General features: G+C 43.7%; 1 protein-coding gene across 5 annotated transcripts in view; it reads left to right on the top strand.

Moving 5' to 3' along the window:
• The window catches only part of RBM25 (RNA binding motif protein 25), a 43,280-nt gene extending 28,997 nt beyond the window's left edge, over nucleotides 1-14,283 (top strand). For all 5 annotated transcript variants that reach the window (XM_044271712.1, XM_044271716.1, XM_044271713.1 and 2 more), the window contains 9 exons: nucleotides 7,812-7,980; nucleotides 8,418-8,507; nucleotides 8,626-8,699; nucleotides 8,792-8,942; nucleotides 9,241-9,565; nucleotides 9,728-10,002; nucleotides 10,548-10,646; nucleotides 11,425-11,472; nucleotides 12,522-14,283. In XM_044271712.1, the coding sequence (XP_044127647.1) occupies nucleotides 7,812-7,980; nucleotides 8,418-8,507; nucleotides 8,626-8,699; nucleotides 8,792-8,942; nucleotides 9,241-9,565; nucleotides 9,728-10,002; nucleotides 10,548-10,646; nucleotides 11,425-11,472; nucleotides 12,522-12,614 (1,324 nt within the window). In that variant the 3' untranslated portion in view covers nucleotides 12,615-14,283. The remainder of the gene's footprint in view (nucleotides 1-7,811; nucleotides 7,981-8,417; nucleotides 8,508-8,625; nucleotides 8,700-8,791; nucleotides 8,943-9,240; nucleotides 9,566-9,727; nucleotides 10,003-10,547; nucleotides 10,647-11,424; nucleotides 11,473-12,521) is intronic.
• The last annotated feature ends 1,460 nt before the right edge of the window (nucleotides 14,284-15,743 follow it).

Here is a 15,743-nt window from a genome sequence, read left to right as displayed (position 1 = left end):
GTTAGGGCTGGGATAAACACTATGGTGAGGTTAGTGATAAGGTGGGATGGGATTGGGTCAAGTGCACAGGTGGTGAGAGGAGATCTGGAGAGTTTTTCTTCTGTAATGGAGAAGTGGGTTTTGGGAGAAGAGGGCTGAGCAGTTGTGTAGAGGGTCTGTGGGGACTGTGTACTGAAGCTTTCTCTGATGTTGACTATCTTTTTGTTTGAAGTATGTGGCAAAGTCCTCAGCTGAGAGGAGAGGGTGGGGGCGCTGGGGGACGGAGAAGGGAGAAGTGTTAAAAAGTTGTTTAGGGCTGTTGGGACAGGAAAGATGAGGGACGAGAAGTAGGCCTGTTTTGCATCAGCAAGTGAGGATTTGAAAATGAGGAGGGATTGCTTGTATGCAGTGAATTGATTTTTAGAATGGGATTTCTTCCATCGCCGCTCAGCAGCCCTGGAAGCTTGTCTGAGTTTTTTGGTCAGGTTGGTGTGCCAGGGTTGTCTGTCTGTTCGGGTTTTGTTGTGTGTGAGGGGGCAAAAGTGTCCAGAGCTGTACTTATTGTGGTGTTATATAGAGTGGTGGCAGCATCTGGTTCTTGGAGAGAACAGATGGTAGAGATTGGAAGAAGAGTCAGAAAGCAAGTGAAAGTCGAGATGTTTAAGGTTCCTGGGGGTGTGTGCTAGTGTGTGGACCGGGGGAGCAGTAGAAGAAGAGACCAATGAAGAGAAGGGGGAGAGGCGAATTAGAAAGGTTAGATAGGGAGCAGAGGCGGGTAAAGATAAGATCCAGAGTGTGACCATCTCTATGGGTGGGAGCTGAAGAACACTGTGAGGGGCCAAAGGAGGAAGAGAGTGATAGGAGTTTAGAGGCGGCTGAGTGGCAGGTGTCAATAGAGATGTTGAAGTCACGCATGATGATAGTAGGGATGTCGGCAGAAAGAAAGTGTAGTAGCCAGGTGTTAAAGTGGTCACGAAAGATGGAGGCTGGGCCTGTCGGGCGGTAAATGACAGCTACTTTAAGGTTGGAGGGAGAGTGTATGTGAGGTGAGTGTAATGGAGGGTGGCAGTGGAGTTGGGCTGTAGGAGCAGGTGTCTGATAGGAGAAGACCAACTCCTCCACCATGTTTGCAGCCGGGGCGGGGTGTGTGAGTGAAATGAAATCCATATGAGTGCAGTAGGGGAGGAGGTGTCGGGGTGTCAGCCATGTTTCTGTGAGACCCAGAAAGAAACATTTTTGAGATGAAAAGATCATGAATGTAAGACAGTTTGTTACAGACAGAGCGTGCATTCCATAATGCTCCTGCAAGAGGAACCAAAGGAGCAGGGGTCAGAGGAATGGTTATTAGGTTTAAGGGGCTGCAGAGATTTGTACTTGGACATGGAGGTGATGGTGGGGATTTGCTAATTATCTTTTTTTATTTATTTTTTTGCCTTCCTCTGGATCAACTTGCAGGATAACGGGCAGAACTGGATGGACAAATGTATTTTTTCGGCCTTATGTGCTATGTTACTATGCTACTATGTTATCTCCTAATTAATGTAAAAAATTAAAGTTGGACATCACAAGACAATCTCTTTCTAAGGGTACTTTCACACTAGCGTTTTTCTTTTCTGGCATAGAGTTCCGTCACAGGGGCACTATACCGGAAAAAAACTGATCAGGCATATCCCCATAAATTCTGAATGGAGAGTAATCCGTTCAGGATGCATCAGGATGTCTTCAGTTCAGTCATTTTGACTGATCAGGCAAAAGAGAAAACCGTAGCATGCTACGGTTTTATCTCCGGCGGAAAAAACTGAAGACGTGCCCGAATGCCGGATCTGGCATTTTTTCCCATAGGAATGTATTAGTGCCGGATCCAGCATTCAAAATACCGGAATGCCGGATCCGTCCTTCTGGTCTGCACATGCGCAGAATAGTAAAAATGAGAGAAAAGATACAAGACGGATCCGTCTGTCTGCATGACAAGCGGAGACACGGATCCGTACTTGCAATACATTTGTGAGACGGATCCGCGTCTCACAAATGCTTTGTCACATCCAGATCGGTGGATCCGGCAGGCAGTTCCGTTGACGGAACTGCTTACCAGACCACACTGCCGCAAGTATGAAAGTAGCCTAACAAAGCTAGAACCAGCCCTGTACCTCACATGGGTCCAGAGATCTCCTCATTCATTGCTTCAATTGCTCTGCTAGATTTATTTCAGACTGGCAGTTCGGGAAGCGTGCCCTTTCTCAGGGGTAATGTTCGTGTCCTTTTTGCTTCAGCTTGCTCCCTATAACTGTTACAGCTCAGGGGGTGTGTCCTTCTCGCCATGTAACTGTCACAGCTTTTAGCAGTCGAAAGGGCTAGGCCAGTTGAAGGATGGAACGGAACATGTACATCCACCTCAGAGAGGCTGACCGCAAAATAAGTAACAGGGCAAACTGGTGCCACTATACAGATACATTTTATTGCATAACTCAATGACCATATTGAATTTTTAGGGTACTTTCACACTAGCGGTTTGCTTTTCCGGCATAGAGTTCAGTCACAGGGGATCTATACCGGAAAATAACTGATTAGACATATCCCCATGCATTCTGAATGCAAAGTAATCCGTTCAGGATGTCAGTTCAGTCGTTTTGACTGATCAGGTAAAAGATAACACAACTGACGCCGGATCACACTGCCGCAAGTGTGAAAGTAGCCTTAATTACACACAATTACAAAAGTATTCAGATCCAGGTGCTGGTTTCAAAAAAATATGGATTTTTGTACTTACCGTAAAATCCTTTTCTCGTTGGATGCATTGCCCAGCTGCCACTAGGAGGCTGACTCTAGAAATAAAGTGTTGGCTCCACCCAGATGGGCTATACCCTTTGCACAGAAACTAAACCAACCAGTTGGTACCAAAGCGGTAGGAGCACCAAAATCCAGAGCGAAAAGTAAAGCTAACATGTCCTTAACCAGAAAGAGGACCAATATCGAAGAGCCTCGGAAAACCAAACGAAGAAAAAAAACAAGAATGGTGGGATCTGTGTCCCCCAATGCATCCAACGAGAAAAGGATTTTTCTGTAAGTACAAAAATCTATTTTTCTTGTGAATAGCATTAGGGGACACATCACCATGGGACGTCCTAAAGCAGTCCCCGAGGGTAAGAAGAAACAGCCATGCGAAAAATCTAATGCACCGCTGCTTGCAGAACCTTGCGACCCAACCTGGCATCAGCAGAGGCCAAGGAATGTATGTGGTAAAACCTGGAGAAGGGGTGAACTGAGGCCCAGGTGGCGGCCTTGCAGACCTGGGAGGCAGAGGCCAGATGCCGGACCTCCCAGGATGCCCCGACCACCCTAATGGAGTGAGCGGTAAACCTGAAAGTGGATCACTACCCTTCGCCACACAGGCTTCCTTGACAGTCGACCAAATCTAAGGAAATGGTGGCTTTGGAGGCTTGTAAACCCCTTTACGTGAGCCCTCGGGTACTACAAAGAGAGTAAGAACGACGGAAGGACTCCGTTAACTGGAGATACAGCAGGCGTGCCTGAACCACATCCAGACTGTGAAGAGACCGCTCTCTGGCATGAGAGGGGTTGGGACAGAATGAAGACAGTACAATATCCTAATTAATGTGGAAGTAGGAAACCACCTTGGGAAGAAAGGAGGGAACTGGGTGCAGGACATCCTTGTCCTGGTGAAAAACCAAAAAAAGAGACTGGCAAGAGAGCGCAGTCAGCTCAAAGACTCTGCGAATGGAGGTAATCACGACTAGAAAGGCAACCTTAAGAGACTAAAGAAAGTGAGATCTCCTTCAAGGGCTTGAAGGGAGAGGACTGAAGGGCATCTAAGACCAGATTCAAATCCCATGGTTACACTGGAGAACGGAAGGGAGGGACGCAATGAGCAAAGGAAGGTTTTCACTTGGGAACGAGAATCCAAGGGCCTTTGGAAAAGAACATAGAAGGCAGAGACCTGACCTTTGAGGGAGGCCAGGTGGAGACCTTTCTAAGGGCTGGCCTGAAGAAAGGCAAGAATCCTAGGTATGGAAATAAAGAGAGGGTGAACTTTGCCAGATTCGCACCAAGCAAAATAAGCCTTCCAGGTACAGTGGTAAATCCTGGCCCACTGGGATTTACGTGCATGAAGCATGGTTTGCATGACTGACTCGGAGAGGCCGCGGAACCTCAGGACTGCGGCTTCAACAGCCATGTTGTTAAATGAAGCGGAGGTAAACTCGGGTGGAACAGTGGACCTTGTGAAAGGAGGTCGGGACGCAGATGTAGCCGCCATGGAGTGTCGGCGAGCAGGAAGATGAGATCTGTTTACCACGTCCTGCAGGGCCAGTCTGGAGCCACCAATATCGCCAGGACCCTATCCATTTTGAGGCATTTGAGTACCCGAGGAAGAAGCGGGAGAGGAGTGAAAAGATACAGGAGACTGAATTGGTGCCACGGGAGCAACAAGGCGTCTACCGCAACAGCCTGAGGATCCCGAGACCTGGCGATGTGAAGCAGAAGTTTGTGATTCAGACGGGAGGCAAAAAGATCCATGTCTGGGATTCCCCAACGCTGACAGCTGTTGAAACACCTCTAGATGGAGAGACCTTTCGCCCAGGTCGAGACGTTGGCGACCGAGGAAGTCGGCTGACTAATTGTCGACTCCGGGGATGTGGACAGCTGAGAGAGCGGGATCGTGTCCCACTGCCCACCACAGGATGCGAGAGTCTTCCTTAAGGACCGCCACGCTTCTGGTGTCCCCCTGGTGGTTCAAATAAGCCACCGCAGTGGAGTTGTCCATCTGAATCCAGACAGGATGACCGCGGAGGAGGTGAGTCCAACAGGAGAGAGCTAGGTAAATGGCCCTGAGCTCCAGGATATTGATCTGCAGGGAGCTCTCCGGTATCGGCCACTGACCCTGGCTGAGAGAGACCCAAAGACTGCCCCCCCAACCTGCCAGGCTGGCATCGGTGGAGATCACCTGCCAACGGGGGCAGGGTGGATTTGATTTAGATCTTAGTTTTCTACATAAAGACCAATTCTTGCTGTTATAACTTATAATATGCAAGTAGATGAAGATTTTTAGAATAACAACTTTTCATATTAGTTTGATTAGGTTGATTCTGTATTCATACGTTTGTAGAAGTTAGGATTAAGGTCTTTTTTTTTTTCTCAACTCTGTTCATGTTATAACATTTTTGCTGTGAAGAAGAGGCATGTGATCTCTGCCGAGTCAAATTCAGTTTTGAGAACTGCAAAAGTAAACCCAGCATCTGTAATATTTTGTAGGCAGAGATACTGCCCAATAATCTTACAAAAACCTCCTGGGAGAGCATGACCATTGTGAAATGGATTTATGGAATTTATTTACCCAAAAAATTAAACATATACAGCCTTATTCTACATAATTAAAAAACAAATCTTTATTTCATGATGGAATATCCTTTGGTTGGTAATATATTTTCCTCCAAAAAGCATTTTTATAAAAAAAAAAATTGATATTTAAATCAAAATCCGATTTAAATAAAAAAAAATATATATTTTTATTTTTTAAATAATTGTTTTTTATCTACCCTGAACGGGGGGGAGGAAGGATCTGCTGAGGGAGACTGTTCGGGGGTTCAGCCACCAACGCAAGTCCCAGCGGACCTGAGAGGAAAGGCGAATTGAGCGATCGAGGCCTGACAGAGGCTTGTTCCACCGTGCAAGAATTGAAAGCTAAAGGGACTCGGGGTGGAATTGGGCATAAGGAATTGCCTCGAAAGCGGCAAACATTCGGTCCAGAATGCACATACACGCCCTGATGGACAGAGGAGAAGGCTTGCCACTACCTTGTCCTGGGGAAGGAACACTCATCCGAGGAGTGTGTCGAAGACCATGCCCAGGAAATCCATCCTCTGGCTGTGAACAAGGGAGGACTTGGAGTGGTTCACCAGCCCCCCCGAACTGGAAAAGCGTGGACAGGGACAGGGTGATGTGGAGGCTGGACAGGTTAATAGAACGGCGGAATGGTACGGATTCCTGAGCCGAGGAGGAGGGGTCTTACTGCACATGGAGGGTGTCCCTAACTGCCCTGATGAGATCCTGCATGGCCGCAGACAGGGCTGTGCTCTGCTCCGATTCAGAATCTAAGTCAGAGGTGTGTCGTCCCCCGAGGCGGAGGCAGGGGAGGATTTGTCGCCAACCTCAGACCTGTCCTAGGAGTGACTAGAGGATGCCGAGGAGGAGCAGGACATAGTTGTGACAACCCAAGGTCGTTTGCGGGACCTGGTGTCTGAATGTGAGCGTGTCCAGTCCCCGGAGGGGTCCCTGGGATGGCTAGAGGTGGTCGCAAGTTTGGCAGGCAAGCGGTCCAGCGACTCCACAATGGATTGGGAGAGTTGGACAATGTTCCCTATGGCTTGGGACAGGAAAGAGTCCCATTCAGGAGGGACTGACACAGAAGGGGAGGTCAGGGCATCCTTAAAGGGTCTGGGGACAAGGCACTGCGCACAACCAGGTTCAGGCTGACAGTATGGCGACATTTTATTGCAGCGGCGCACGTAAGATACGTGGTGACCCCGAGGGGGGGCTGGGAATGGGAGTCCTCTCTAGAAGAGGACATGAGGGCTAAGTGGGAGCCTGAAAAAATAGGCGGTTGAGGATGCAGCCTAGGCGAGGAAAAAGCCAGGGCCTCGATTTGATAAAGCGGCTGGTAGGAACTGCGGGAAACCGGGGGCCCTCTGGAAAAGAAAAAACAGGTGGGGGGGGGGGCTCCTGAGGAGGAAGAGACACCCAGGGAGGTGGAAAAATCGGGCAAAAGGTGCACCTGGGACCCGAGGACAGGCCAGAGAAGATGTGGGACTAAAGTAGAATGGAAGGCTGGGGAGAGGTATGGGTGGCCAGGGAGAAGGGAGCCCAAGGGAGGGAAGAATAAAGTGAATCCCACCCTCTGGCCAAAAGAGGGGAACTAACCCAGGAGACCCCATGGGGCAGGGACACAGGGAGCGTACTTACCGTCCGGCGTCTTCAGGTGCCGCAGGGTCACCCCTTCGGCAAACTCGCACTTGCGTGGAATTGCCGTCATGCCATTGCTGATGCCGTAATGGGGGACTGGATGACCGGCGAGGTACAATAGTATGCGACCGCAGTGGGTGCTACTAAAGTGGAGTCCACGATGAAGCCCCTTCCTGCAGCAGGCAGAGGCCTGCGGAAGAGAAATAGAGAACTTAAAAAAGTAGCAAGACCTGCAATAAAAACAGAACAGGTCATATCTACCTCCTACGTACACTAGACTAAGGCTGAATGCACGCGGCCGTGTTTCGCGGCTGAGAGCGGTCCGTGGTATGCCGGGCTGGATTCCTGTTTATAGCAGGAGCGCACGATGTCATTGGTTGCTATGACGCCGTGCGCTTCATGTCGCTGCTGCACTACAGTAATACACTATACGTGTGTATTACTATAGTGCGGCGGCATGAAGCGCACGGCGTCATAGCAACCAATGAATCCAGCCCGGCATACCACGGACCGCTCTTGGCCGCTGAACACGGCCGTGTGCATTCGGCCTAAAACTGGTTAGTTTAGTGTCTGTGCAGAGGGTATAGCCCATCTGGGTGGAGCCAACACTTTTCCTTTCTAGTGTCAGCCTGCTAGTGGCAGCTGGGTATATACCCATGGAGCTGTGTCCCCCAATGCCATTCATGAGAAATGTAGAATTTTTTTTTTTTGGGGGGCGGGGCACAACTCTTAAATATGAAAAAGTACAGTAGCCTTTGAAACATAACCTTTTTTTTTTTTTTTTTTTTTTTTTTCTCTTTTTTTTTTTTTTAAAGGCTTCACTGTTTGTTTATATTTAACTTCTTTTTTTCTTTTAGGGAGAAAAGTAGAGACAGGGATAGAGAGCGGGAGCGAGAGAGAGAACGAGACCGAGAAAGGGACAGAGAAAAAGAGAAAAAAAGGGACAGAGAGGAAGATGAAGAAGAAACCTATGAGCGACGTAAACTAGAAAGAAAACTGCGTGAAAAAGAAGCTGCATACCAAGAGGTAAATGTTCAAATATTCCACCATTAGTAGGGAGGCATAATTTATTTTAATATTGTCTTCCAGATTTTTATTTTTTTCAAATTTAAATCGGACCTTTTCGTGTGTTTTTTTAATAATTTTTTTATTTTTGTGTGTGTATATATATATATATATATATATATATATATATATATATATATATATATATATATATATATATATATATATATATATATATATTTTCTAGGTCAGTGATGGCTAACCTTGGCATTCCAGCTGTGGTGAAACTACGACTCCCAGCATGCTCCATTTATTTCTATAGAGTTCTGAGAGCAACCAAGCAAGGGGGGCATCTTGGGAGTTGTAGTTTTACCACAGCTGGAGTGCCAAGGTACTTAATTTGGCCTTAAATGCAAAGATTGCACTGCCACATTGAAATGATCTTTCCTTCTTTTTAGCGTCTTAAAAATTGGGAGATCAGAGAGAGGAAAAAAGCAAGAGATTATGAAAAGGAATCTGAGCGAGAGGAAGAAAAACGCAGAGATGTGGTATGTTTTTCTGTGATGGTCTAACTTATATTTTGTCTATTCAACCCACCAACATTAATCCTTTCCTTATTGTGTACAATAATAGGCCTTTTTTTTTTTATTCCTGCCTTCTAAACAGGCAAAAGAGGCAAAAAGGTTAAAAGAATTTTTGGAAGATTATGATGATGACCGAGATGATCCCAAGTATTACAGGTATTCTGCATATTTTAGTTTTCCAGACATGTATTTACTGTAATAAGCAGAATTAATGTTGTAACTGTAATGTGTTTATATTTTTTATTCAGAGGTAGCGCACTCCAGAAAAGATTAAGGGACAGGGAAAAAGAAATTGAAGCAGATGAACGTGACCGTAAAAGGGAGAAAGAAGAGCTTGAGGAAATCAGGCAGCGGTTGTTAGCAGAGGGACATCCCGATCCGGATGCTGAGCTTCAGAGGGTCTGTATTAATCACTTTTGACCACTTTTTTTAAATTATTTTTCTAATTTGCAATCAGCAGAGGCTAGATTTATTAACACATTTGGACTACTGATGTAAAAGTATGTATAATAGTGAATTTATAATCTGATATTATGTGAACTACATTTACCTGTAGCAATGGTAGGATGCTTTTCTTGTTACTTTTAATAAGGTCATGTGAGTAGTAATGGGTGTAGTAGTAGTTCTTACTGCAATGATTTGCTCCAAGACTAAATATTTTACTGTTCAATATCCTCATGTGTATCTTTAATTGCAGATGGAACAAGAGGCTGAAAGGCGAAGACAACCACCACAGATTAAACCACAGCCAGAATCTGAGGAGGAAGAGGAGAAACCCATCAAAGAGGAGAAACATGAGGAACCTATTGAAGAGGAGGAAGAGCCTGAACCAAAACCCTGCCTTAAGCCCACCATGCGGCCTATTAGCTCTGCCCCATCTGTCTCTTCTGGTAGTGGCCACGCCACTCCTAACTCTCCAGGCGATGAATCTCCTTGTGGTATTATTATTCCACATGAAAATTCACCGGAGCAGCAACCACAAGAGGAGTACCGACCAAAAATAGGTCTTAGTCTCAAGTTAGGTGAGCATGAAATGTATGGTGTGGACGTGTTTGTTTTTTTTTTTTTTTTGGAGGGAGGAGAGTGACTTAACAAATCCTGGTTTGTGTAGCAGTAGCTACGAGTATTTTTCTTGTCTGTTACTCGCACTATATAATCTTTCTTTACTATCTTTTCAATCTTAGGTGCTTCCAGTAGCCCAAGCCAAACAAATGCTGCTAAAAGGAAGAAGCTGCCAGTGGATAGTGTTTTCAATAAATTTGAGGATGAAGATAGCGATGAGGTTCCTCGGAAAAGGAAGCTGGTGCCATTGGATTATGGCGATGATGACAAAGGCTCTGCCAAAAATAATGTGAATACCGAGGAGAAGCGCAAACATATTAAGAGTCTTATAGAGAAAATCCCCACAGCTAAACCAGAGTTGTTTGCTTATCCTCTGGACTGGTCCATTGTAGACACTGTAAGTACATTTTTTGTGTTTCAATGATTTTTAGTTGATGGATGTTTGAAATCTTTTTACTATTAAACAGTTTATGCAGACTACAAAAGACTAGGAATTCTGGTACGCTGCCACACTACATTTATTTTCCTGCCCTTTTTTTTAAACCCCAAAAAAAAATGACCCTAAGGAAGGTTGTCTAGACCTTCCTTAAGTGTACACGATCTATAGGATTAGTAAATCTGCTCGTGTTTCTATGACGTTTTAATTTTTATTTTCCTACATCTAACATCTGGATGCAGCATTTTTTATTGCAAGAAAAGCACCACTAGAAGTAGCAGCCTTTTCACAAAGACAGTGTGACACCCACGTAGCTGTAGTTTTTAAGACTATTTGCTGAATCCCATCCCCCCTTCCAAAAGTTTACGTCCTAGTGTGTATGCTGAATGTATGATTAGGGTCCTATTGATCCCACTTGAGTGTCCTGTTAGCATGTGTTTTTCACCTGTATGGTGTTCATATACGTCAGTTTTTAGTGACTTGCTACACAATTTCCCTCCTCTTAGACGTTAATGGAGCGAAGAATTAGGCCATGGATCAATAAGAAGATCATTGAATACATTGGTGAAGAAGAAGCTACACTAGTTGACTTTGTGTGTTCTAAAGTAAGTAAAATAATCAGGCGATTCATATGCATGCTATATGTACTTTTTTTTTTTTTTTTTTTTACAGCATTTGGGGTGCAAAAAGACATTCTAAAGTTGTAATGTGAATGTTATTCAACATTCTCCATTGTGTATTCACAAAGATGTAATTACAACCAAGCCGTTCCATTCATTACAATGGGACGGGTCACTCCTGTTCACTTCTATAGGAGCGATCGGTCCTATTCGGCTTGTGTGTAATTACACCTGCTCACCGCTGCAGATGCGACGGCGAGCAGGTAAACAATAAAGAGAATAGGTCATCAATAAAAAATAACTTGCATAACCCCTTTAAACAATGTGCATCTGGTGGTCACCTATAACATGTTGTGCAAAGCACTTTTGGAAAATTTGACCGCCATTTCCTGCAAAACTTCCAGTGTGTTTCAGTAAATTGTAGCCAAGAATGATCTATCACATGACCCACTTCCCATTGGAAAAGCTTGTGCTGAATTCGACATAAAGCAGATTTCAACATGACAGCTAAAAACATTTCCTCCACCAAGTAATGCAGCTGAAGCCTGAGGCTTTAGTGTCCTTCAGATGAGCAAACACCTTATGGCAGTTTCATTTTATTGTCTATAATATGGTTGCAAGAACCAGGATTCCTACCCTCTGAGCAGGGCTGAACAGACCTTTAATTCAAATTTAAATGGGACAAGGAGAAGTAATCTGGTAATCATATTACATTGTGTTTGACTATTATATTTGACTTGCATTTTTTTGTTTTGCATGATAGGTAATGGCTCACAGTTCACCGCAAAGCATTTTAGATGATGTTGCCATGGTAAGTTTTTCTTCTATGTTTGCACAAATTTTCAACCCTATGTTGTATGGTATGTCATTATATGTGGCATGTCATGATATCATTGGGACCTCCATTGATAACATTAGAAAAAAGGGGCCAAGGTACTAGTAAAGCACAGCAACCATTATATAACTTAATATTTTAAGAATACCTCTTTAAAGGGTTTTTTATATTGATTGCCTCAGGATAGGCCATCGATATCCGATCAGCAAGGGTCCAACACCCCAGCTGTATCTACAAAGCTTCATCCACTACTTGGTTATGGAGCTGTATAGTACTGGTGCTAATCTCCAACAGCTGATCGGTGAGATGTTGGACCACTGCCATTCTGATATTGATGGGCTGTCCTGAGGGGGGTTTACGGATGAAAGTTTTGTGGCTTAAGAAAAAGCCGTTGGTTTCAGTTTGTGATATCCGTTCAGGGCTCTCGCAAGTGGTGCAAAACAGATCAGTTTTGCCCTAATGCATTCTGAATGGAAAAGGATCCGCTCAGAATGCATCAGTTTGCCTCTGTTCCGGCTCCATTCCGCTTTTAAGGCGGACACCAAAACGCTGCTTGCAGCATTTTCGTGTCTGTCTGACGAAACTGAGCCAGACTGATGGAAACTGATCCGTTTTCACTGGCACAATAGAAAACTGATCCGTCCCCCATTGATTTTTTAATGGCGTTAAAGACGGATCCGTTTTGGCTATATTAAAGATAATATAAACGGATCCGTTCTGAACGGATCCAGACGGTTGTATTATCTGAACGGATGCGTTTGTGCAGATCCATGACGGGTCCGCACCAAACGCGAGTGTGAAAGTAGCCTAAGATTTAAAATCTGAATGTGCTTTATGTTAAATACAAGAAACATAACACAAGAATATGAGAAATATTTATTGTTGGAGTGTTTGGGTATTTCTAATTTTAACCAAATACTATTTAGTGTATTAAAATGTTACACTTCCTGATTTGTACTAAAATTTGTAGTAATTTTTTTTATTTTATATTATGACACCTAATGTATTTTTTTTCTGGCTCATAGGTGCTGGATGAAGAAGCAGAAGTATTCATTGTAAAAATGTGGAGGCTACTAATATATGAAACAGAAGCAAAGAAAATTGGTCTTGTGAAATAAAGCACATTGGCTTAGTACAAAAAACAAATCTCGTATGGAGCCATTACATCTTCAGTAGGGCCACTAAAACATCGAGGAACAGAATGTTGCAGCCCCAGATTTCTGCAAGGTTGTTCTTAATTCCTCAGTCCTCAGACATTTGTAAGATCTGGACTTCTGTGCAGACCATGTCTTTTCCCCCCCCCTTTCCATTAATAGTAACTCTGGCTATTGAACTCTTAGAAGTTATCATCACAGTATTTAGGCACACAAGCAATCCGGTGCGTCAACTGGTACGGTTTAAAAACTACAGCTATTGTACAATGGCATCTCCTGGTATTTTTCCAACTTTATGCTGTCCATATTAAAATTTCCATTTTTTGCAAACTGATTGCACTTACCATATGTCCCATGCCTGTTGTACATATGAAGAACAGACTTTTGAGTCACTTGTGTCTTTTAGGATTTAAAGACAGGTCCGCCGCACTAATTTAAACTTATTGTGCTTCAATCTGTTAATTTTTTCATTGCAGAAAAGTTATTGTGTCAGACCTTTTATTCTTCACGCCTGGTTTCAGTGTGGACACAGTTCTCGGTGGCTTTGGGTCGCACACCATGCTGCCTGCCAACGTTGAGGCTTCCTGCCCCTGGTGTGTTCTACATTGCACTGCTTTCTTCCGACTCCCATTTCATGATTGTAATACATATCACTTTGTACCTAATTTCCCAACCCAAAATATTCCTTGAGCATTTTAAGCCATATCCTTTTGTTCTTGTCTACACTGTGCTATTCTGGTGCAGTTTTTGTACTACTTATCTGGAAATCATTGTGGTTTTTGGGTAAGAACATAAATTGAAAAGCTGCACCAAAATTGTACTGTGTGCAGCGGGGGTTGAATCAGTTTTGCCTCTTTACTAAGTTGTAATACCTTTTTGAAAAGGGCTGCAACGTAGTGTCTTATATCAACATTTCTTGCTCTAAATTTTTTTACTCCCTTTTTTAATGTCCTTTATTTAAAATGACTAGCCAAACAAAAGGTTTGCCGTCAGGATAATCTTATTTTGTCCAAAAATAAAAGTTTTTGTTTTTTATATATATATAACAAATCGACACCTTCACAGATTCCATTTGTGTTTTTGGCAATAATTGTTGAAAGGATAAGCACATTTTTAATTGATCTAAACCAACCCCTGAAAGGAAGAGAAGTATGAGGGGTGGGGGAAACCGTTCACATGCTGCCGCTTGACTCCTCTACAAAAAGGGCATCTATTAACAAGCCCAGTGACATTCTCTTTTGGTGCAGTAAGATGCATTTTGGGGGGGAATGTCCTATGTGCAGTTACCTGCTTACATTTATCAGCATGTGCTAGGGTTAAACACTGTAATCCCAATTCAGAGACGAGTCATGGGTTGCTAGATCTCGCTATAATCTATGTAGTTGTAATGTACAGCTGACCAATATTTATTTTGTATTGGGACTGATTAACAATTGAACCTAAACTGCTGTTTCTTTTTTTTTGTAAAACTGCTGCAAATATCAGTTGTTGTATTTAAAACATTGGTTTGTCTAAAATGTGGAAGCTGTGATCCGATTGCCAGACAACTTGCAAATTTGGAAACTGTGTCAAGCCATTGAAGGCTTATTCTGTACATAATTCAAACATTAAAATGTATATATTTGATATGTGAGCTTAGTCTTTATAGGTTTCTGTTTCAATGTCCTGCTTGAAATTCACTGACGTTACAGTATTGATTGACTTTAATGAGGTCCTGCCGCCTCTCCTGACAGGTCTGTTAGTAAATGCTGAAATTCTCCATGACTAGCAATGTTAAAGCATATTTTTTAGAAAGTCAGTTTCTGTTATTCCTCCTGAAAATCTGTGTATAAATTCATGTGTGGGTATTAACATTCCCTTTGTCTCTGCATAGTCCGACACTGTCGAGTCAGGATGTGTTCACATTTGGCAAAGATTTCTGAAACAAATATGTGGATATAGTAAACAATGGATCCTGCTTAAAGGGATAGATGTTAAAGGTATGCTTGCTGGGGTCCCTACGTTTTCAGTTTCAATGGAGAGGTAGTGCGCATATCAGTCCGCCACTTCCTTCACTTTCATGTGACTGACACACTGCTGTCTACATCAATCCCATAGCACGAGTGGAGCATGCAGAGGACTGAAGTGTAGGAGTCTGTCCTAAAAGTTGATTCAGCAGAGTCATCACTCCCGAAGGAACCCATGGATAAGAAAGGGGATTCACTATATAGAAAAAAAATCTGCTAACTCCCCCTTGGCGGCCCATAGAATGTCTCTGCCATCTATTTTTGTGGTAAGGGTAGGCCAAAACAAGCTGCGTTCGGGTTATTTCACACTAGCGTTATTCTTTTCCGGCATTCAGTTACGTCCTAGGGGCTCAAAACCGGAAAATAACTGATCAGTTTTATCCTAATGCATTCTGAATGGAGAGCAATCCGTTCAGTATGCATCTGGATGTCTTCAGTTCAGTCTTTTTTACTTTTCAGGATGGAGAGAATACCGCAGCATGCAACGGTTTTATCTCCGTCCAAAGTTCCGGAACACTTGGCATTTTTTCCCATTGACATACATTAATGCCAGATCCGGCCCCGAGTGTTCCGGAAAAACAGATCTGGCAAAAAATGTGAAAAAAATTCATGCCAGATTCGTTTTTCCAGATGACACTGGCGAGACTGATCCGGCATTTCAATGCATTTATCATACGGATCAGGATCCTGATCCGTCTGACAAATACCATCAGTTTGCATGCGTTTTGACAGATCCGGCAGGCAGTACCAGCGACTAACTGCCTGCCGGAATCCTCTGCTGCAAGTGTGACAGTACCCTTAAGATGTGTAATTGGGTCTGTCAAAAATGCAAAGCAACTACGATACGTCGTTTTATATATTTCAGCGCTGTAGTCCAAACTGATGTGGGTAAGTCTCACACTATAAAAGCAATAACAAAAAACAGACCGCGCTGCTGTACACCAATATGAATCTACTCGTCGCTCACGTTTTTCTTTCCTCCGAAAATTGAAAACACCATCCAGCTCCCCAGGATAGTCTCTCCTCTTCCAGACACTCCTATAGGGATCAAGGATTCGTCACAATAGTGAAGTATTGTCAGACTGTG

Source organism: Bufo gargarizans, chromosome 11 (assembly GCF_014858855.1).
Source record: "Bufo gargarizans isolate SCDJY-AF-19 chromosome 11, ASM1485885v1, whole genome shotgun sequence".
NCBI classification, from domain to species: Eukaryota; Metazoa; Chordata; class Amphibia; order Anura; family Bufonidae; genus Bufo; species Bufo gargarizans.
Note: the sequence above shows the minus strand (reverse complement) of the source record. Positions and strands in the feature narration are given on the sequence as shown.